At 43.2% G+C, this 24,819-nt stretch overlaps 1 protein-coding gene across 3 annotated transcripts in view; it reads right to left on the bottom strand.

The window, feature by feature from the left end:
- UBE3C (ubiquitin protein ligase E3C) overlaps window positions 1-24,819 on the bottom strand; it is a 496,047-nt gene that overhangs the window by 470,653 nt on the left and 575 nt on the right. For 2 of the 3 annotated variants that reach the window (XM_029588499.1, XM_029588501.1), the window contains exon 2: window positions 251-363. In XM_029588499.1, the coding sequence (XP_029444359.1) occupies window positions 251-316 (66 nt within the window). In that variant the 5' untranslated portion in view covers window positions 317-363. Of the gene's footprint in view, window positions 1-250; window positions 364-23,774; window positions 23,832-24,819 lie in introns of all 3 variants that reach the window. The other variant, XM_029588500.1, reaches the window with a different exon arrangement.

Raw genomic sequence — 24,819 nt, 5'->3', positions numbered from 1 at the left:
CAGAACACAACTACAAAATTTTAGTCAAACTAGAAAATATGCGAGGCATAAGCAAACCAGAAAGATTTTATATCTATTAAATACATAAAAGATGTTTATGAGTGAAGTTAAATCTGGATATGGCTGGTCCAGCTTGAAAACCAGAGAGATGTCTAAAACTCAAATATGAAAGCTATCTAGTGTCTACCCCATATGTAAAGGCCAATATGAGAGTGAAAATAAATTGTTTCAAAAGAACAATATTTCTTACCTTCCTACTTGCTCCTCCAAGTGACACCTTGGGCCTGGTTTTGAAATCTCCTTCAAAGCTAAACATGTTTTCAATTTATCCCATCTAGAAACAGCACCACTTCTGAACCGTCACTGCAAGAAGAATCAGCATGGTTATATAATGAAGGAAGGAAAAACAACAAAACAGCCTTCTCCGTCAAAAATAATTAAACCAATAATCTAAACCCATATGTATGCAAAGTTATGTCACAAAATAAAACATTCTTCTCCAAAATATGAATGTCAAAGTGCTTTACAAAGAAAACTGTATAATTTACCAATGACACTTTTACAAGGAATTTCAGAACTAATTTAGAGTGCCAGGAAATGTAGAGGACAATATTCAAGAGTTTTTATATAGGTAAATATATTTACACCCATAAAAACAAGTTTGGATTACTGCCCTCTCCTGCCCGGTAACGGTAAAACTATGAGCGTTGTTTCAAAATGCACATACTTTTGGTCATGTGATAAAAAGGACAGAGCTAGGTCAGGGGATGGGAGGGGAGACAGTAAGAGATAGAGAAAACTGCCAGATAAAAAGAAGACACTAATAGGCACTTGAGCTCTGCCAAAAAAGCTTCCACGTAAAATAAAATAAGATTATTTTCAAACCCAAGGTGCATCAATGACAATTGTTTTTCCAAACATTGTAAGTGTATAAGGCACAATATTGCCACTATTATAAATAAAAAGACCATTCCTCAAGTTCCAATCGAATGCCACGATTGAACACAGGTGTTCTGTGCCCTGCATAGTCTCAGTTGGCGGGAACAGGCTGCAGTAGTTGGGTCATAAATATTTCACAGAAGCACTGCATGGGAATTAGGAAGAATGCTCATGAGGAAGCCTCTTTCCACGCAGGGATGGATGCCCCTCTCCAACACGGATCGTCACCAAAGAGCACAGTGCTATTGTCAAAGGTGATTGTTGGTATTTCCCACCTCTTTCCCTGAATGGCTGCATGGCTCCTACCCCCTTATTGAGACAGGTTGGGCCACTACTGAAGACTGGAGGATAGCAAATGTAATCCCAATATTTAAAAAGGGCTCCAGAGGCGATGCAGGAAACTACAGACCTGTTAGCCTGACTTCAGTGCCAGGAAAAATAGTGGAAAGTGTTCTAAACATCAAAATCACAGAACATATAGAAAGACATGGTTTAATGGAACAAAGTCAGAATGGCTTTACCCAAGGCAAGTCTTGCCTCACAAATCTGCTTCACTTTTTTGAAGGAATTAATAAACATGAGGATAAAGGTGAATCAGTAGATGATGCATATTTGGATTTTCAGAAGGCGTTTGACAAACTTCCTCATGAGAGGCTTCTAGGAAAAGTAAAAAGTCATGGGATAGGGGGCGATGTCCTTTCATGGATTACAAACTGGCTAAAAGACAGGAAACAGAGAGTAGGATTAAATGGACAATTTTCTCAGTGGAAGGGAGTGGGCAGTGGAGTGCCTCAGGGATCTGAATTGGGACCCTTACTTTTCAATATATTTATAAATGATCTGGAAAGAAATACGACAAGTGAGATAATCAAATTTGCAGATGACACAAAATTGTTCAGAGTAGTTAAATCACAAGCAGATTGGGATAAATTGCAGGAAGACCTTGTGAGACTGGAAAATTGGGCATCAAAATGGCAGATGAAATTTAATGTGGATAAGTGCAAGGTGATCCATATAGGGAAAAATAACCCATGCTATAATTACACAATGTTGGGTTCCACATTAGGTGGAACCCTTCTCCCCTCTTCTCCCCCCTCTGCTCTCCACTCCCCCCTCCCCCCCTAATATTCCCAAATCCCTTTTCTCTCAGTTCTCTCAACATTGTACATATGTATATATTTGCAATTCTTGTTTAATATTTAATGCAATTTATCCCACGTTCTCTTACCCCTTTATTCCCTTGTTAACATGTTTTATCTGTTCCATGTAAAGCGCCATGCATGGCGTATATTTGCGTTACACTGTGAACCGATGTGATATCCTGGATGAATGTCGGTATATAAAAATTTTAAATAAATAAATAATAATAAAATAAATAATAATAAAAATAAATAAATAAATACCCAAGAAAGAGATCTAGGCGTCATAGTGGATAACACATTGAAATCGTCGGTTCAGTGTGCTGCGGCAGTCAAAAAAGCAAACAATGTTGGGAATTATTAGAAAGGGAATGGTGAATAAAATGGAAAATGTCATAATGCCTCTGTATCGCTCCATGGTGAGACCGCACCTTGAATACTGTGTACAATTCTGGTCGCCGTATCTCAAAAAAGATATAACTGCGATGGAGAAGGTACAGAGAAGGGCTACCAAAATGATAAGGGGAATGGAACAGCTCCCCTATGAGGAAAGACTAAAGAGGTTAGGACTTTTCAGCTTGGAGAAGAGACGGCTGAGGGGGGATATGATAGAGGTGTTTAAAATCATGAGAGGTCTAGAACGGGTAGATGTGAATCGGTTATTTACTCTTTCGGATAATAGAAAGACTAGGGGGCACTCCATGACGTTAGCATGTGGCACATTTAAAACTAATCGGAGAAAGTTCTTTTTTACTCAACGCACAATTAAACTCTGGAATTTGTTGCCAGAGTGTTAAGTAGGGGTGTTTCGTGTGCCCTTGGGCCTCAGCCCGACCCCAGACAGATCCAGGACTAAACCGAGGGTTGGCGACTTGTCCCAGGATGGCAGAGATACGGTCTTACCCTCTGCTCCCAGCGCCAACAAGATGATGTTGGTAGGAGAACGGTCCTCTGACCGTTCCGAGCCCTTTCGGACCTGCCGCTTGGATCGGCATGGAGCAGCAGGCCGGCCTGAGGATAAGAGCAGACGGAGGCCTTGACATGAAGACATGACACCAAGGTTGATGCGACGGCATCACATACGAGGGTTGAAGTGGAGACATGACACCAGGGCTGTTGAAGACATGACACCAGGGCTGATGCAACGGCATCAGAGACGATACGAGGAACTTGACAACGTAAAGACGAGACGAGATGTTGGGCAGGTAGACAATGGCACTGTCTCTCAGGGTGCCCTACTCAGCCCACCTTCAAGGGTGGACCCAATGGGCTGGTAGCAGACCACCCTGGCCCACTGCGCGCCCTAAACAGCCCAAGGAGGCTGGTCATGGACCACGAGGAGAGCGGGACGAGAGCAGGTAAGAATTCAGCTGAAGCAGAACTTCAACAACAGAGCCAGATGTCATCCGAAGCACCACAAAGGCTGGCAGGACAAGACAGCTCAGGAGCACAGGACACCAGTCCACTGCCAGCATCTCCCATGACGAAGCTGCATCACCCGGAGATCCACGGCCGGCAGAACAGAAGGCTCCGGAGCAAAAACGAACACCAAGGAGGGCTGGAACACCAGGAAGCGATACACCAGTAGATAAGACACCAGGACGGGGACCTCAGGCAATGAAGACATGACACGAAGACATGGTACGAAGCAGACGAGACGAGGATCTCCACGAAGAAGACAGAAGACCTGATGGAGCTCTGGCAGGCAGGCGCCTCCAGACTGAAGTCACTCCGATGCAAGGCAAAGAACAATGGCAAGACCAGCCCTTTTATAGGGCTGCAACAGGAAATAGTCACAAAGGTGAAGCCCAGGGCATATCCAGCCGTGGGCCCTTTAAATATAGAAGAGAGGCGCGGCCGCGCGCCTAGAGGGAAGCAGGAAGCTGTGCAGGACCGTGGACAGCAGTTCCACACCGACGTCGACGACGCAGGGCTGGCCTGGGAAGCAGGCCCTGATGGCGGCAGCGGCTCCAGCCGCTGCAGGAGGCCCCGGGGGCAGCTCCAGCCGCTAATCCAGCTCGGGGCTGCGGCCTCCAGCCCCCCCCCCCCCCGCCGAAGATGATCGGATGTCGGCGGGGGCTCCGTGCCGCATAGAGAAGGTCAGAAGTCTGCGGTTCCGGCCGCGGTGAAGAGCGACCCGATGGGCGGTCTCCGGGCCGCAGGAGGAAATAGAGTCCACAGCTCCGGCCACGCAGGAAGGCCCGACTTCGGCGGCGTCCGTGCCGTGTCAGGTGAAGAAGGCAGCAAGGTGAGTGGAGCCTGCTCGTGGGGATTAGCTCCGCGGGCAGGGTTCATAACACAGAGGATGTGGTTAGTGCAGTTAGTATAGCTGGGTTTAAAAAAGGATTGGATAAGTTCTTGGAGGAGAAATCCATTATTTATTTATTTAAAATCTTTTCTATACCGTCGCTATGTTATATACCATCGCAACGGTTTACATGTAGGCACATATTTAATGTAGGTAAAAGTGTACTATAGTACATTCTAACAGGTGCCGTCAAAGGTTCGGTTACAATATATCATTAGACAAAATAATTTTTAGAGGTCATGACCGAGTGTACTGAAAGTACTTTTACGGGTAAATTTATCATACATAGTGTTATCAATATGCTAGTTGTGATGTGGGGTTCATAGACTACTCTACTGTATTGCCCTAAGTACTGTGTGTCGGTGCTTATCTGCTTATTCCTGAATAATTTCTATTCTCCCGTCTCCTTGTACCTGCTATTAAGTTGACTTAGAAAATAGCCACTGCTATTACTAGGAACGGAAACATGGAATAGACTTAGTTTTTGGATACTTGCCAGGTTCTTATGGCCTGGATTGGTCACTGTTGGAAACAGGATGCTGGGCTTGATGGACCCTTGGTCTGACCCAGTATGGCATTTTTTTTTTTTTTAAATTTGTAAAAATTTTTATTAGCAACAAGTAACAGCATACATGACATAGGCATCCAGTCAAATATCCAATATCAAAGTACAATCTGCATAAGCCCCAACAAGACCAACATATAATTGTGCCAATATTAAATTGTTAAACCATTTTGTTCCATGCCTCTCCCCCTCCCCCCTCCCGTACCCACACAGTGTGAAGCAGTGAATTAACAAGTTATTAACAAGGTATTTTAACTTGATATCCCTGACTTGGCTTTTAAATATGTTGACTGCAACATGAAAATCTTACATTGCCCAGGGATGGTAGATCAAAGATAATAAATAAAAAGTAAAAATAAAATAAAAAGTAATGTGATATTCTCATTGTTATTCCAGTTTACAGAGCAACTAGTAAACATCGCAGTCGAGATAGAATTACAACAGATAATTGAGAATAAGAACCACATGAAGAATAATAAGAATAATAAAAACAGGCTGTATTATATTTTAGAGGTCAATTTCCATTGTTCAAAATTTTGCCATACTTTGTGAAACTTAGAAATTGTCTTATGTTTATAAGTCGTGATTTCCCTTAATGTATGCATGGTAACCATCCGTTGTTGTACGTCCTGTATGGTAGGGGGTCAGAGGGTCCTTCCACATGCGAGCAAGAGCCTCTCTCGATGCAATCACAGCATATTTAATAAAAGCATTTTGAAAGCTTGATAAGTTTGGATTGTCTTTATTTAGCAGTGCTTGGGATGGTGTAAGTGAGATTTCACTACCTAATACTCAGGTCTATCCTGTAAAGTGCGGCCGCGTTTACCCTGCTCCTAAGCCGCTTTTTACTCACTTTCTGGCCGCGTTATCCCTTCCTGCGATCCCGAATCCACTTTAACCTACTCCTACCGCGTCCTAAAATCCCCGGCCAACCCCTTCCGCACGCGGCATGGATATTGCATGCAAACGAGCGAAATAGCTATTCCCTAGCATCCCGTAACCCGCGCCCCGACTATCGCTATCTTTCCCTGCCGTTTTGTCGCGCGTTTAACCTGCTAACTTACCGCCTACCCTGACCCCTGCGGTAGAGGCAGGGGTAAGGGTAGGTGGCAAGCTTTCCCCCAGCCCCCGCTCACCTGCCCCGGCCGCGATCATGGGTGCCGGTCTCCGGGGCAGCCCCAGTCCTCTCCCTCCTCCCGAAGCAAAAAAAAAGCGAAAAAAACCAAAAGCAAAAAGTAAGTCGCTTCGCCGCTGTCACTTCTCCCCTCCTCCCGGAGCAGGGCGCGAAAAGCAGCCTTGCTCCGGGAGGAGAGGAGAACTGACAGCGGCGAAGCACAAAAAAAAAGCGAAAAAAACCAAAAGCAAAAGGTAAGTCGCTTCGCCGCTTCACGGTATAGAAAAAAATCTAAATAAATAAATAAATAAAATACTTCTAGAGTTGCCTGTACTGACTCAGGTAGACAAACAATTGGGTTCCAGGTGGAATGTTTTTGCCAAAGAAGAACCAATATTGTGAAATCACCCATAATCGCTTGCTCTAATTGTACCCACGGTTTCTGCATGTGGGTGTTATTCCACTCTACAGCTGCTTTAAGATGCGGTGCACCTTGGTATCCTAAGAGGTTCAGCATTCCCAACCTGCCCTGGGATTTAGACGGTATAAAGTCTTTTTCTTAACCCTTGGTTTCCTAGCTTTCCACAAAAATTTAAAGAATCTACTCTGCCATTTGTCAATTAGTTTTGTGGAAACCACAATGGGTAGGTATAAAATCCTAGGCATGACATTCATCTTTAGAATGGCTAGTCGCCCTAGCCACGAAATGTGGTAGCGATCCCATTCCTCTAAATCTTTATAAATTTTCGCTATTAATGGAGGGTAGTTAAGTTGACAAAGATCAGTCTTATGGCCAATGTAAATCCCCAAATATTTTATTTTCTCTTTAGCCTGTTTAAAGGAATGAGACTTCTTGAGTTGATCAACCATTAGCAGAGGTACTGATACATTTAATAATTCAGACTTCTCCCAATTTATTTTAAAGCCAGAAACCCTGCTAAAGGCCAATATTTCTTCGGTGAGTACCACTAAAGATTGGGAAGGATTGGTTATGGCGAATAGGATATCATCTGCGAATAAGAATAAGGATGAGAAAGGTCCCACCCCAACCCCTTGAATGTTAGAGTTGTCCCAAATGTGGTGCGTGAAAGGTTCCAGGAAGATAGCAAAAAATAATGGAGAGAGAGGACATCCCTGGTGTGTGCCCCTGCCCACAGAAAACGGTTGAGAATATCCTCCGTTAATCTTTAGGCATGCCTTCGGAGCCTCGTTAAGTTTCTGAATCCACTGACTAAAACGTTCTCCAAATTGAGGTTCTGAAACTGGGGGCTATGAGCATAATTTTCAAAGAACTCCACGTGGCCCCATATACGGGTGTGTATGGCCACACAGAGATCTATTACAATATTTAATAACTTGTGCATTTCAGATACATGCAGATTATAAAATACACGTCTACACCCTAACATACGCACGTATGTTTCCTTACATGTGAATATCTGCAATACATTGAAAGCATGTACTTTTATTACCTATTTTAAAAACATATTTTTGTATATTTTACACGCGGAGTTCAGTATATTTTAAAACGTGTACATAATTGAAATCGCCAGTTTGCCAAAACTTCCATCAGTTCACCCAGTCCTTTTACAGGTTATTGAGACTCTAATATTTAATCTTGAACTCCTCCCAGTTCACACAGACCTCCCACCCAACAACAGTAAACAGACAAGTCGATATCAATTGTGCAAGATAATTAACAGGTATAAAATTATGCAAATTGCCAAATATGCACATGTAAGTCTCTCATAAAATATCAACTTGTCTGCATACCTTTTGGCCCTCCCTTGGAATCCCCCCCAGACTACTTTTTTGCATATAAAATGCACATGCAAGACCGAAAACATGTTCATGCTTTTGGACGTCCATATTCAAAAGCCATTTAGCCAGATAAGACAGGGGCATTCTGGGCAGGAAGCATTCTAGGGGGGAGCAGAGTTAGCCACATAAGTTAACCGGCTAACTCAGATATTCAGAGTTATCCAGTTACCTTCTGTGGCTAAGTCTGGTTGGGTCATAGGGCTGTCCTAAAGTTAGCTAGTTATATATAACCAGGTATCTTTAAGATAGTCAGGTATATTTAACAGTGCAACTGCACCACTGAATATACCCTACTAGTTAGTCTGTTTTGTATAACTGGCTAATTAGCACAGCGGCTGAATATGGACCTCTTGATGTGTATAAAATAGCATGTGCAAGTCAAAGCAACTTAGATGCATATATGCTAATTTTACACAAGTAAATGAATTGAAAATTCATCCCTTAGAATGCCACAAACCTTTTCTGAATTTTGATAACAAAAGAAGGAGAGCTCAGTTTTCCCTCTATCTGAAGGTGTGAAATCACAATGGTACTAAGGTACAGTTTCAATGATAAGGTACTGAAGCCCAATGAAGGACAGGAGAACAAGTACCAAAGCAGATCCTTGGGATTATCAGCATAAATGGTCCAAAGAACTTGCCAACACCAAGAACAAATTCACTTCCATTCAAATCCATACACTCTTCCAGTGAACGGCTACCTGGCCTACATGACAAAGTTCTCAACGTCTTAGAAGGCCCCACCACCACAGGGAATGACAGCAAAAGGAAATTTAGATAACCAATGGAAAACCTTACCTAGGGAATCTGAGGGTTGAGACCACAGGATCCCATGATGGACAACCCGATCTGAGAAAAAATGTGTGAAAACTGTACCAAAAAACTCAGGGAAGCAAATATTGAATACTATTTAGCTGGATAAGTATCAACTTATTCCACTAAATGGTGGCTGCTCGGGGGGGGGGGGGGGGGGGGGGGGCTATAACGCAGCCATCCCGTATGGACGCCTGAATATTGAGCTCCTCGCCCCAGGTTCCTGAAATACTGCCCTGCCTGTGAAAGCAGCCACCTCTAGATTTACATTTTTCCAGTCAAAGCCACTTCACATCACCAGCATGACGTTCAAACATAAAACGGCCGATCTGAAACACTATGGATTAAGCAAACAACCGCTAGAATTCGCTCACCCAAAAGATTTACACGCTGAAGAAAATCAAGGTGAGGCTTTGCCCTCTGCGAATACGCAAGCCACAGTCACAGAAACCAGCTTGCCAGATCTCCCAAACAGATGAACTCAGAGGGTGGTTCCTGGAAATCAGAGCAGACCTCAAGTAACGCAAAAACAGACCTGCTGGCGTCTGTTTTCAAAATCAGAGAAAATCTAGCAAATATGGGAACTAGAGTAGACGATCCTGACCCGCGGGTCAAGAGCCACGCGGTCTCCATATCAACTTTACTGACTCAGCAGCTAGTGCTTCAACAGGAAAACGCGACCCTACAAGAGAAACTTGAAGACCCCAAAAACCGTTCTTGACGCTGCAACTGAGTAGCCTTATCCAACCTCTGACAGGGCGATTCCATTCTCGTATTTCAAATGTGAATGGAGTCAGGAAGTTGGCTGCTCTAAAGAGGTTTCCCTTTAGATTACTACTGAATTCATTTGTCTGCACATAATGAGCATGTTTTTTAAGATCTATTGTGCCATCATTTTTCAAAAATGAAGAGCATCCTGCTATAGTTGGGCATATGACTAAGTGATTTCTACAATCCACCATAAGGAATCCACCTATTTGACTACACTATAAATATAGCCCCTGAAGGGGGGAAAATCACCAGGATCAGATGGGCTATCCAGTAAATATTATATCCAATTTTCTCACATTTTAGTAGCCCCACTTGCTGCATGGTTTAACTCTCTTAAGGAAGGGAGAACCTTAGGACCCCACTCCAACACGGCAGGCATAACAGTTCTAGTAAGCCTGGAAAGGACACTACTTCCTGTGGGTCTTACCACCCAATCTCTTTGATTAACCTGGATTTAAAAATTTGTGCCAAAATGTTGGCAGAAAGGCTAAACAAACTATTACCCACTCTTATACACCACGATTAAGCGGGCTTCATTCTACATCGGTCAGCAACCGACAACGTTCGTAGAATCATGGATCTACTTTGGTGTGTACACAAAGAGCACTTACCTAACATTCTCCTTGCGGTCGACGCCAAGGTGGTGTTCAACATGGTCCATTGGCCCTTCCTCTTCTGCACGCTCCAAAAGATGCACTTTGGGACCAATTTTTGCAGTGGATCCAGAAGCTATATGACTCTCCCAGCGTTCGAATAAAGGTGAATGGCGGTTATGGCAATAGTTTTCCAATAGCACAAGGCACTCAACAGGGTTGTCCTTTGTTCCCTTTGCTATTCGCCCTTTTTCTAGAGCCCTTCACCACTCGTATTCGCAATGCTGATAGTCAAAGCAATCGCACTGGGCTCACGCCATTTCAAATTGTCCCTTTTCACAGACGATATATTATTCACTCTGACAGACCCCAGACATCGTTGGAAGCAGTAATAGATGAACTTACACAATTTAGTAATGTGTCGGGGTTTAAAGTAAATCTTGAAAAATCAGAAATTTTGAATATAAACTTAAGTGACCCTTTAACCCACACATTACATGCCCTACTCCCATTTTGTTGGGCTAAAGGTGCATTAAAATACTTAGGAGTTCAGTTGGGGGCGGATGTTAATGATCTTTTTTCTTTAAAATTATGGCCCTCTACTGAAATTCATTGACGGAGATCTGAGGAAGTGGGATAGAGAAAATTTCTCCTGGTTAGGCCGCATAGCAATCATTAAAATGAATATTCTCCCTAGATTTCTTTATCTATTTTTGACCCTACTAATTTAGATCTCCCCAGCTATACTTTGAACCCTTCAGAAAAAGATTTTTTATTTCATATGGAGAAAACAGCCTCCCAGGATCTCCCGATCAATGCTATACCAACCAAAGGAAAGAGGTGGACTGAGTGTCCCTAATCTTACCTGGTATTTCATAGCTTCACAATTATGACCTCTTCTTGAATTTCATAACCCCACTCAATTGAAACCATGGGCTCTTTTTGAACAAATTCTGATTGGAAAGATGCCTCTTTCTGCACTTCCTTGGCAGCCAAAACGCACCTGGCGGACCTTTTCAACTAACCCTAAGGCCTTAAAGACTACTTTAAAGATCTGAGCTCAGTGGAAAACCAAATTAATGGGGGAGAGCACTTATCTTACTCATCTCTTTCATAACATCTCTTTCCCAATAGGTTTGCCCACGAAGGCTTTTGTATCCTGGAAAAAGGTGGGAATTACACAAATAGGGCACTTTCTTTCTCATGGTAAACCTATGCCAACGTCCTCTCTTACAGTAAAACATGCCGAAGAACCCTGGGACTTTCTGGAATATGCTCAAATTCAGCACTTTATTCTCTGCCTCCAGAAATCTGCCTAACTGCGAGACGGAAATCTAGATTCGAAACATACTGTACACAAGGGGAGAAATTGAAGGGAGCTGTTTCAAAGGTATATGGTATTCTTAATGAGCAGCCCTCCAGCACACCTGCTTTTATAACTGCCTGGGAATCTGACCCAGGGTACCATTTGAGCAAAGTTGAGTGGGAAGACATCTTCCATGGTGCTCGTAAATGTTCAATATCTGCACACCTTCCAGAAAATTGTTTTAAACTGCTGTACAGATGGTACCTCACTCCAACTAGACTCCACCAAATATTTTTATTTATTTAGATTTTTATATTCCGCTTTTCGCACTTTTCAGCACTTCAAAGCTAATTACATTCAGGTACTGTAGTTTCCAGGCTATGACAGATCACTGTTAGAGGAACTGTAGGGAAACAGGCACCTACTTTCATATCTGGTAGAAGTCCTCGAATTAAACCTTTTTGGTGGGATATTGCCAACTGGACAACCCGGGTGGTAAAAGTGGGAGATATATATGACCCAGGTATCATTCTCATTGAGCGAAAAATTTTACATTCTACCCCTCAACAACAGCGCTTGTGCCAGCAAATATTTATAGTTGCATGCTGCAAGACAGCGTCCCATTGGAAGAGACCTGAGATCCTTCCTTTTCAAATGGTTCTCAATCACTTATATAAGCAACAATGATTAGAGCACCTTATGGTACTTCGCTATAACCGAATTAAATTTTTCCAAAAGATTTGGAATCCCTTATGTGATTGGCAACAATCTCAACCTTCCCACAGGAGTGAGGTATTATCATAATATAATATAGAGGTCTATGTCATAGAGGCCTTGTTTACTCATTTCTCACCTTTGTTCTGTATCAGTTAATATTACTAAGGTGAATAAATGAATCTGCTTGGACTGGGGGTCTCGACAGCTCTCCCAACAATTTCTTTTTTTTTCTTCTTACTTAAGTTTGTACAGGATGATGTAAGGGTGGGGAGGAGGGGAGGGTTTTTTGGCCTAACTGGCCGATGTTGTTAAAGGAAAAGTAATGGCTATAATGCTATGAGATGTATGTATATTGTTTTTATTTTACCATTATAATAAAAAAAAAATTTTTTAAATGGTGGCTGCTGAATATCCAGCTATGTTCAATGGCCACCACTTAGCCAGATAAGCCACTTATACGACTAAGTTGATAAGGTTATCTTTAGTGGGCAGGCAATGGGTACAAAGGAGTAGCGCTACTTCTCAGGTAGCGCCTGATAAGTACATATATGCGGACTTATCCAGTTAGGTTAGACTTGCTATATGGCAGTCTGACTTATCTGGATATAACTTATCCAGCTAAATAGCATCAAATATGGGGATTTTCAGCAACACAGCCTGCTGCTAAATATCCCATGTAAGTTAGCCAGATAAGTCTTATCCGACTAAGTTACATACTGGATAACTCTGAATAGAGGCCTCAGAAGAGGCAAGAACATGGAAAGAGAGAGACTGAAGGGATCCCACATGTATACGTGGTATAATGGCATGCCCAGTGAGGATCAGTCAAAGTTTTGGAAACTTTGACATAGTTTTTTATGCTGGGCACTATCGGATGATATCATCTATATGTGAGGATGGCCATCCTGCTTGCCCTTGGAGAAACTGAAATTCAGACCTTCCAATGTTGCATTCTCAGAAATGCTCACCGTTCCACTTGCAGGACCCAAAAAACAAGCTGAGCTCTAGACTCTCAATGCATGGAGGAGACAATTGTGCAAGGAAGAGGGTTTTAGATTTGATAGGATCTGGGGAACATTCTGGGAAAGGGGAAACCTTAACCAGAGTGGAACCAGATGGCTGGCACTAACATTTAAAAAGGAGATAGAGCAGCTTTTAAACTAGACCATGAGGGAAAGCTTGCTCAGAATCACATGGTTCAGAGGGATGTATCATCCAAAGAGCCCGGCCAGAAGACTGTTCGTCTTTGTCTCTGCTATGGCGCTTGTGCCTGGGATAGCCAGGTCCTTCAGGCTCAGGGACACGAGGTCTGGTAGCTCGTCTTTGGAGAAGAAACGCATCATGGTTCGATATGGTTCAATTCCTGGAGGGCTTTCCCCTTCCTCCAGGGAGTCTTGGTCTTCCTCCAAGGTGTCTGTGTCCCCTAAGGTTAGGCTTTTGTCTGGGGGAGGCCGAGAAGGGCCTGGGAGGTTTGGGTCCTCTGGTGGAGGCTGTGGCTGTGTCACCGGTGGCGCCGATTGCGCCTGGACAAAGGTTTGCAGACCTTTAAGGAATTCCACCCAGGAAAAGGTTCCTGGGTCTATATTGAACCCGGCGGCATTCTCAGAGGGCCCCGCCTGGAGGGCCGAGCTGGGGATAGAGAGGTCTGGGTATCATCGGTGGATCTGTATTCCTGTACTGGCTGGGGGGGGGGGGGGGGGGGGGGGACGGACCTTGCCCTGGATCTCCCAGAGCCGTCTCGCACTGTAGGCACAGGGCAGTAGCCTCTTCATGCTGTGCAGCTCTTATGTAGCAGGCTGGGCAGAGGGCTTGTGCTTTGGCTTTCTTGGCCGGTGGTGCCATTGTTTGTGCATGTAGGGGCATCCAAACCCGGTCTGTGTGTTTATATGTGCGCGCCGGGAGGCTTAGATACGCGCTCCGGGTGCGCCAAGGGTGTGCGTGCAGGCTGAAGGAATGCGTGCAGGCTGGTATGTGCGCTTACGGAAATGCATGCGCTGCTGTGCGCGCAGGCGAACTTGTGTGCCCGGCGCTGAGCGCGTCGCTATGCGCCCAGCACCAACACGCGCGCCTCGCTTGCGCCCAAGTATGTTATGTGCCTGGCTCGCCACTGTGCGCATGGCTCAGTTAGGCGGACAGTATGGCGATCGGGGGGGGGGGGGGGGGGAAATGGCGCCGGCAACCACATGAGCAAGATGGTGACACCCCCCCCGGATCGGGGTTTAGCCCGGACTGGGCTGATCAACCCGATGGGACAGTCGCCAGCTGGCGATCTGTACAGTTATCCGAGCCTCGGAGACCGGAGACTTAAGAAAGTTTTCTACCTTACCTTGGCTCAGCGTTTCCCGGTCTGGAGCAGGGCGGTCTCCAGCTGTGGGGGGGGGGGGGGGGGGGGGGGGGGGAGGAATTTTACCTTCACCACCGCATTCGGTCTTGCACCCGCTGCCTCTCAGCCACTCCCGTTCCTGGGGGCTAAGTCCACGCCGGGAACCGGCTACCGGACCGAGGCCTACCTCTGAGGGATCTCTGAAATCACCTCAGGAATTCCTGACTGGGGGAGGGGCCCTTAGGTATCACCGCAGGAGAGCGGGGCTCGTCTGTAGAGGTAAGTATTTCTTGTTTGGAATTTTTTTCTTTGGTTTGGATTTTCTAACGCTGTGCAAGCATGTGTATAGTCCTGAACTGCTAAGGAGACGGAGAAATACTGAAGAGCAGAGCTTCCTGCATGGGTATATGTAGTGCTGACTTCAGATTGAAATCTGACTCCGTCTCCAACTGCTATCAGGAGCACACTATACCCATTGGTCCTGAGTACATCTGCTACATGCTAGGAAAATATTTGTTAAAATTATAAACAAATAAAAAAAAAAAAAAAAGCACAGGACTGCTTCTATGGCCAAGTACATAAGCAATGTACCTAAAGCAGCATTGTCTGAATTTTCAAGAAAGCTCATCACCCGGTAAAAAAATGTTGCTAGCTAAAATTTTTATGGGTTATCAAAGCTTGGGATAACTGCACGGAATGGCTGTTACTACCTAGGGAAGCTTGCTGGACAGACTGGATGGACCATTTGGGTTTTTTCTGCCATCATTACTATGTTAGTACTATTATACATAGACATAGTGTCTTTAACAGTAACTGTTCTAAAACTCTTGAGACAACAAGTTCTGAGGCTCCAAAACTTTAATCTTCTCAAAGTAGTTATCCACAACAGAGTGCACAGCAGACACCTGACCGTTAAAGGAATTCAGTGACAAGGAAAAAAAATCAAGTCACTTACTCCCTGTTCTTTCAGAGTTACAATGGCCTGCTATAGATTTACAGACCAATGGCTGCAGGTCTCTTTAATTCTGACTTCCATGATATACCGAAGTGCTTTTCAACTTGAGACCCTTCACGAACATAGCTGCAGGATTCAATTCAACCCCAGCCACTACCAACAGACAAATTAACTATGGAGGCCAACATTTTAGGAGGCAAGCGGCTTTCGGAACTTAAAAGATATTTCAAGCTCTGACAGGTGCAAAGCCGTCGTCCCATTGGTACCACTACTTCACACGCTCTCAACTGCTCCATATTCCCCAACTGCAGCTGAGTGTGTGGGGGGGGGGGGGGGGGAGCGATACCACAGCAGAAGCACCACCTTTCCATTTCACCATAATAAGAAAAATAATAGAGCTATCAAGGGAAGGGAGCAACTCAAGCAGTCAGCAAAAACACCTCCTAAACTGTCAAAAAAACAAAACTGCTTCAAGAGGCATGCCCCTTTGGCATGTGGCTTCAGCTGCCGCACCAGCATGGCAATTTTTACATTATGTTCTTATAATAGAATACTGTCAAGCTCAGTATCATCAGTTTGACTAACTGATGTTTTATGATATTTTCAGTATTACAAACAGTAAAGACGTTTCCAGAATGATTTCAGTTTGTGCTGGGATTCCCACATTTAACTCAATTCTGAGGGGTTTCAGGATGTCATCAGAAAACATAGTGCTGTACTTTTTTTTTTTTTTTTTTACATCCCACAATATACACATGGCTCATCATGCATTATAGGAGGAGGGAGCAATCACTTCACAATTTGAGATCACTAGTTACCTGACAGAACTGCACCAACTAAAGGTATTATAGTAAGGTAATTTGTTAGAAATGTTGTGTGTATAAACTACTATAAGTGGGGCAAGTGTCCATTACTGAACATAATGATTAGTTAAAGGTCACTGAATACATGCTTGTGATTCCTTTCTGCATATTTATTGTACAACTGTTCCAGTTTTTATTCCCTCTTATATAGATGGGTAAGTTATTTACATAATTATTGAATTAAAGGTCTCTAGCATCACAATATTTCCTGTATATGGTTTAAGTGATTAATGGTGCATTCTATACCTTCAATATTATATATGCAGTATAGAACTACACTTACCACCATTATTTTCTAAGCCATATACAAATATTTTTCACTTTCCTGTATTCTTGAGAATATTGGCCCATAAATCGAATTAAAAATTGTCCTGAGCAATATATTTTGACCAGCTTGGCAGGCCCAGATTTAAGCATAAGGAATAAAGGCAACTGCCTCCAGCATCATATCCTGATTAGCGGCGGAGTTTTGCCACCCAGACCTTCCTCCTGTCCTCTTCTACCGGGCCCCCAGTATGAGTAGTAACAACTTCAATAAAACTTCACACAGGACCTTTGAGCCAGCATGCATGTCAGAGGACCTGAGGCAGCCAGCCCTCTTCTCCACATGGAAATCCCCTAGCTCTATACTTCCTTTCCATCAGAAAGGATTTTAAATTGTGCATCATTAGTTGTGCATCATTAGTTCCTTTCAGGTATTTTGAAAGTCTGCAAATCTCCCTTGACTCTCCTCTCCTCCAGAGTATATATATTTAGGTCTTTCAGGCTCCTCTCATAGGCATTTTGTGCTGACCCCACACCATTTTGGTTGCTATTTTCTGGACCACTTTCATCCTGTCCTTATCCTTTTGGAAATACAGAGTATTCCAGGTGAGGCCTCAACAACAACCTATACAGGGCCATTAACACCTTTTCCCTGCTGGTTATGCCTCACTCTGGGGCAGATGCAATACAGTGCGCTCAGCCGAACGCACTGTATAACCCACAGTCGGACGTGTGTTAAATAGGCGCTAATCCACCCACTAATGCAATAGGGGAATTAGCGCCTATTTAACGTGCGTCCGACAAGAAGTGAATGGGATAGCGCTCATCACATGCAAATGCATATGAATGAGGCTATTACTCATTTACTCCGCATGAAAAAAAAATAAGTGTGTGTCTCAGAGGTACATTTATCGCTCAGCTATTAACGCCTGCCTGGAGCAGGCGTTAAAAGCTGAGTGCATTGAAAAGAAGTAAAGAAAAGCAGAAAAAACTGCTTTTTTATACTTCTTTTAAAACTTTAAGTTTAAAAAAAATAAATAAATCAGCCAGATGCATTGAAGACCGACGCCAAAATGCTCGGCGTTGGTTTTCAAAACTGGCCGGCTGCATTATGAAGACCGATGCCGATAAAATCCGAGTGTTCATAACCGGCAGACCACCAGCAACTGCGGGGTCGCATTAGCAAGGAGGTGCTAAGGTTGCCTCCTTGCTAACACGACCCCCTAATTATAATATGGCATGGCGCCCCCCTTGCAGGCACCATGAACGCATTAAGAAAGCGGGCACTGACTTTTCAGCGCCTGCTTTCCACGCTTTTTTTTTGTGCATCGGCCCCTCTATGAGCCCAGTATCCCTCTAGCCTTAGCCACCACCTTGTCACATTGCTTCACTACCTTCAGATCGTCTGACACTATTACCCCAAAATCTCTCCCTGGCTCGTGCACATCAGTCTTTCACCCCTCATTGCACACAACTCCTTACGATTATTTTACCCCCAATGCATGGCCCTGCACTTCTTGGCACTGAATCCCACCTGCCAAACCTTCAACCACTCCTCGAGCTTTCTTAGATCGCTTTTCATTTTCTCTGCTCCTTCAGGTGTATCCAATTCTGTGGCAGCTCTTAGTGTCATCGGCAAAAAGACAAAAACTTTACCTTCTAATCCCTCTACAATAAATCGCTCACAAAGACATTTATGTTTTTGTTTTTTAAACAGAACCAGTTCTTGAGGAACTCCACTTATCACTCTTCAGAGTAGGTTCCATTTACCACTACTTGCTAACATCTGTCAGTCATGCAATTTGTAATCCATATCACCAGCTTGGGATCCATCCTAGGTTTCTCACTTTATTCATAGGCCCCTAGGCGGGAGCATATCAAAAGCCTCACTCCACTAAACATCCTATCCCTTTTGCTCCCCTGCCTTCCCCACTCTTATCTCACAGCCCCTCTGATCCCCCTCATTCACTCTCTCCCCCTCACATAACCTACAGACCCTCCAATCCCCTCACTCCATCTTATGTCCCCATTCCCTCATACACTTGTCAATCTTCCCTTTGATCTCCTCACTGACTCTTTCTCCTACATCCCCACAGTCTCACTCTCTTGTCCTTCAGGACACTAATTCTGCTTCCATCTGATCCCTTCATACACTCCACCACCACCACCACCACCACCATCTCCTCACTCTCTCTTGACCTTTCCCCTCCCCTAGTGTGGCCAGCAGTGGTAGGGCCTTGTAACCCAGCACAGTAAGCAGCAGCCTGACAAGGAAGATGACATACCCAGTGGCAGCAGAAGCAGTGAGGCTGATAGGCGTTCACTTTGTATCTCTGCATCCTTGGCAATAGTGATCATAATACGATCAAATTTGAATTAATGACTGGAAGGGGGACAGTAAGCAAATCTACGGCTCTCGTGCTAAACTTTCAAAAGGAAAACTTTGAGAAAATGAGAAAAAGTGAAAAGTGTGCAAGAGGCGTGGTCATTGTTAAAAAAATACCATCCTAGAAGCACAATCCAGATATATTCCACACATTAAGAAAGGTGGAAAGCAGGCAAAACGATTACCGGCATGGCTAAAAGGGGAGGTGAAAGAAGCTATTTTAGCCAAAAGATTTTCATTAAAAAATTGGAAGAATGATCCAACAGAAGAAAATAGGATAATGTATAAACGTTGGCAAGTTAAATGTAAGACATTGATAAGACAGGCTAAGAGAGAATTTGAAAAGAAGTTGGCCGTAGAAGCAAAAACTCACAGTAAAAACTTTTTTAAATATATCCGAAGCAGAAAGCCTGTGAGGGAGTCAGTTGGACCATTAGATGATCGAGGGGTTAAATGGGCACTTAGAGAAGATAAGGCCATCACAGAAAGTTTAAATTATTTCTTTGCTTCGGTGTTTACTGAAGAGGATGTTGGGGAGGTACCCGTACTGGAGAAGGTTTTCATGGGTAATGATTCAGATGGACTGAACCAAATCATGGTGAACCTAGAAGATGAGGTAGATCTGATTGATAAACTGAAGAGTAGTAAATCAACTGGACCGGATGGTATACACCCTAGAGTTCTGAAGGAGCTAAAAAATGAAATTTCAGACCTATTAGTAAAAATTTGTAACCTGTCATTAAAATCATCCATTGTACCTGAAGACTGGAGGATAGCTAATGTAACCCCAATATTTAAAAAGGGCTCCAGGGGAGATCCGGGAAACTACAGACCGGTTAGCCTGACTTCAGTGCCAGGAAAAATAGTGGAAAGTGTTCTAAACATCAAAATCACAGAACATATAGAAAGACATGGTTTAATGGAACAAAGTCAGCATGGCTTTACCCAGGGCAAGTCTTGCCTCACAAATCTGCTTCACTTTTTTGAAGGAGTTAATAAACATGTGGCTAAAGGTAAACCGGTAGATGTAGTATACTTGGATTTTCAGAAGGTGTTTGACAAAGTTCCTCATGAGAGGCTTCTAGGAAAAGTAAAAAGTCATGGGATAGGTGGCGATGTCCTTTCGTGGATTATAAACTGGCTAAAAGACAAGAAACAGAGAGTAGGATTAAATGGACAATTTTCTCAGTGGAAGGGAGTGGGCAGTGGAGTACCTCAGGGATCTGACCTGGGACCCTTACTTTTCAATATATTTATAAATGATCTGGAAAGAAATACGACAAGTGAGGTAATCAAATTTGCAGATGATACAAAATTGTTCAGAGTAGTTAAATCACAAGCAGATTGTGATAAATTGCAGGAAGACCTTGTGAGACTGGAAAACTGGACATCAAAATGGCAGATGAAATTTAATGTGGACAAGTGCAAGGTGGTGCATATAGGGAAAAATAACCCATGCTATAGTTACACAATGTTAGGTTCCATATTAGGTGCTACTACCCAAAAAAAAAAAAAAAAGAGATCTAGGTGTCATAGTGGATAACACATTGAAATAGTCTGTTCAGTGTGCTGTGGCAGACAAAAAAGCAAACAGAATGTTGGGAATTATTAGAAAGGGAATGGTGAATAAAACAGAAAATGTCATAATGCCTCTGTATCGCTCCATGGTGAGACCGCACCTTGAATATTGTGTACAATTCTGGTCGCCGCATCTCAAAAAAGATATAATTGCGATGGAGAAGGTACAGAGAAGGGCTACCAAAATGATAAAAGGAATGGAACAGCTCCCCTATGAGGAAAGACTAAAGAGGTTAGGACTTTTCAGCTTGGAGAAGAGATGGCTGAGGGGGGATATGATAGAGGTGTTTAAAATCATGAGAGGTCTAGCACGGGTAGATGTGAATCGGTTTTTTACTCTTTCGGATAATAGAAAAACTAGGGGGCACTCCATGAAGTTAGCATGTGGCACATTTAAAACTAATCGGAGAAAGTTCTTTTTCACTCAACGCACAATTAAACTCTGGAATTTGTTGCCAGAGGATGTGGTTAGTGCAGTTAGTATAGCTGTGTTTAAAAAAGGATTGGATAAGTTCTTGGACGAGAAGCCCATTACCTGCTATTAATTAAGTTGACTTAAAAAATAGCCACTGCCATTAGCAACAGTAACATGGAATAGACTTAGTTTTTGGGTACTTGCCAGGTTCTTATGGCCTGGATTGGCCACTGTTGGAAACAGGATGCTGGGCTTGATGGACCCTTGGTCTGACCCAGTATGGCATCTTCTTATGTTCTTGGTCATTATCCCTCATGGCTTCCTCAACTGTGCCAGGAAATTACATTAAAAAAAACCCAAAACTATGTGGCTGCCCTATCTCAGGGTAAGCAGAAACTCTGCTTTCCTTATTCTGGGTCTATAAATGATATATTTCACAACCAGCTCTGCTCTATTTCTGCAGAGGATTTACACTGCCAGCTCTACTCTGCTTTCTTAGATACCAAAGATGGTGGCAGAATGCCCAAAATTATTTTTCTGGGTTGTTCCACCAGAAACTAAAACCTGAATAACAGACACAAAATGTGGCTGAATTAGCACAAGTTTGAAACTTGAGAGCTGTAGTGCCAATCAAGGCCAGGGTTGAAGCTTTGATGACTGGCACTACTACTCATAAGTTTCAGAAAAGAGATTGAATTATCTCCTTTTTGTGGCCGATATAATAAAGTATGCCAAGCTTAGTGCACAGTTTAACAAATGGTTGGACGCGTATTTTGGACATACGTCCATAACCTCCGATGCAATAAGGGGATCTGCGCTTCTAAAACGCGCAACAAAACAAAGGCGTAGCTAACAGAGTTCATCGCATATATATGCCATGTAGATGAATCTGTTAGCTATTACCCCGCAATGCAAAAGAAAAAAAATTGCCGTGCGCCCAAGGGACACTTTTTAACCCGTCCAATTTTACACTTACCCCAGAGCAGGCATAAAGTCTTGCTGCACGTCAAGGGGTCTACTTAAAAACAAAAAATACTGCTTTTCCGTGGTTCCTCCTACCTAGGATCATCACAATACAAGTAGGAGGAAACACAAAAAGCAACACTGGGAAAAAAAAAAAAGACTTGGGGGGAAATAATATATATTGTGCCGGTAAATTCGCTGCCGCAGGATAAAACAGACGCTTGTAAATTGAGTGTCTGTTTTGGTAGCCCGCACACAGCTACAACTCCTGGGCGCCCAATGCCAAGGACACACTAGGTCACGCAATTTATCCCTAGATCGTCCGTTTTGGCACAGCAACTCATTTGCATATTGTTTCGGGCACCCAGGAGAGGGGGATGTGCACGCATTAAAAAAAAAATGGGTGCACAGTCTTGACACACATTTTTTTACGCACACTTTATTGCAGAGGCCTGCCGAGTGTCTGTTCTTTACTTTGCAATTTCCCTTTCTCCTTCTGATTCCTGCAGGCTGCCTGAAGCCTTTCCTTCAATGGAATTTCTATTTCCTTGCATACTACTGATGTTAAGACTAATATGTCTATAGATTCCCACTATTATGTAGCAGTATTAAATCTGTTTTCTCTAGTCCCTAGAGCAGGGTTTCCCAACTTTTAGCCATTGTGACCCCATTTTAGCACCTGAAAATTCACACAATCTCAGAGGGCAACCAAAACAAATTAGTAAGGATGTGTCCTCTTCAACAATATCTCCTTTTCACTCTCCTCACAGTCCAGCTACCCCATCTCTCAGCCTCGACTCCCCACCCAGAAGACCCTGTCTCACCACCTCTGCTCTTCTCACTTCCTCAGCCCATACATTCTCTCTTACCCCCAAGCCCTTCTTATAACTCCCAATCCTGTCATCCCTTCCCTCTCCTTTTCACCCCATCCCCATTCCATCCTCACTCATCATCCATCCCCTCTCTCACCTCCTAGTCTCACCTTCTCCCTCCAATCTTCCTTTTAAATTACAACTAGATGATCTTTCATCTCCTACCTCCTCTTCAAACTCCTAGTTGATCTTCTGTCATGCCCCTCTCTCTCACCCTCCACAGCCAATGCTTCCCCACCTTATCTAATTCTCACATCCTTTCTGCATATCATCCCTTCCTTCACAGAACCCCTCCTCTAAACATCCCCCAGGCAGGATCAGTCGCACCATTTTCTTTTTGGCCCCGAGCCAAAAAAAAAGAGGATGACAACTGGTGGGAAGAGTGTGCAGGCTGACAACTGGGACAACATCTCTCTTGGGTAAGTTCAGTGGTGGGTGAGAAGAAGTGGAAATCTCCACTGACCCATGCACACTCAGCCCTTCCCTCTCATTATGACTGGTCCCAAACCCAACTGTAATACATAAGTGGCAGCAGCATTACTAATGAAAGTCAGCATGGTACAAGCTCACAGGCCTGCGCAGCTCTGATCCTTTCCTTGTGCAAGGCTTCCTGTTACCAGAGAAACTCATACAATGTTAGTGCCACTGCACAATGGCTCACAGGCCTCATGCTGACTTCCACCACCAATGCTCTAGCACCTAAAGAGTGGTGCCATTTGAGGCCCAGTTTGGAAAACCTTACTCTACAGGCATTCAGGTCTGACCCTAAAATGATTAGCTAGGACACAACGCTAGAAGCATGGCTGACAGGCAAGAATACAGGCAGTGTTCTCATTTAGCATTCTGGGGAAAGGTTAACAGTGTGTCATGGGACAGATACAATCTAGAGATGCATATATGATTGTGTGGATACTATGGATAATAGGATTTTATTCCTTAGACTAAAGTATGAGATTCCAAAAAGTAGGCATGGCAAGTACAGATGGGATGGACCCAAAACACAAAGCGGAAGCTGATCAATATTGCTGGAGATGGGAGGCATTCATCAAGGAGTAAAAGGGTATCCTCACCCTTGGGCTCGCCAACTTAGTGAGGAGGACTTTAAAGTAGAGGGATGAGCTGTACACCTATTATGTGAACAAATAGATAATTTCAGTTTTCTCCCCTGACATCATCCATTTATCAATATAACATGCACAAAAGAGAAAGTTGTAGGGTTGAAACCTTAAAATCTTAGTGAAACCATGGCTGTTTAAACAGACATATTATTAAACACTGGGACTTTGAACGATGCACTTCCTTATTGATACTTCTGACGGCTATGGATTTATTTTGTGGTTTGGGGACTGTCTGTAATTAATTTGTTATGCTTGTTTTATATGTACATTGCCTAGTATATTGTTTTTGCAATTCATAAATCTGAATAAAGATACAGTTTGATATTGTTCCTACAAAATGTGCCTTAATCCTGTATTGGAGGGCCCATCTTAAATTGCATAAATCTGATGTATCAATACTCAGACAAAAATAATTTGTACTTACTAATTGTGCATTTTACACCATTTGTGATAACATAAGATCATTAATAGTTTTTAACATTTTTTTCAGATTATTATGGTTATACAATAATGCTATTCAGCTCATACGTACTTCTATATCAATGATTGTTCTTCAATGAATTACAAACCAAGTCTCAAACAGCTACATTTTCAAACTTTCTTTTTAAACTTTAAATATATTACCTGCACCCCTTTATCTATGTTACTCTACAAATTGCGGGGATGAAAAAAAGGCCACAAGAAGTGTATCCCTTATAATGTACTATAAATGTAAAAACATTTCTACAAAAGAGCAATACAGCAAATGATCTAGAGAGTTTCAAATTCTTTCCTGTCAAATATTACTGATATTACTATCCAGCAACTTTCCTCCCAATTTAGCCAGTCAGAAGCTGGGAAATACACAAAAAAACCCTCAACTTCTCAACTGGCCTCAACTATACCGAAAGTGCATCACCTTCTAACTATCCTTCACTGCCCCTTGCAGAACATTATAATCGGGTATTTTTTCCCCACAGTATTTATTATTTAAGAATGAAAAGTTTGTGAGAACTTC

This window comes from Rhinatrema bivittatum, chromosome 2, assembly GCF_901001135.1.
Source record: "Rhinatrema bivittatum chromosome 2, aRhiBiv1.1, whole genome shotgun sequence".
Lineage (NCBI taxonomy): Eukaryota > Metazoa > Chordata > Amphibia > Gymnophiona > Rhinatrematidae > Rhinatrema > Rhinatrema bivittatum.
Note: the sequence above shows the minus strand (reverse complement) of the source record. Positions and strands in the feature narration are given on the sequence as shown.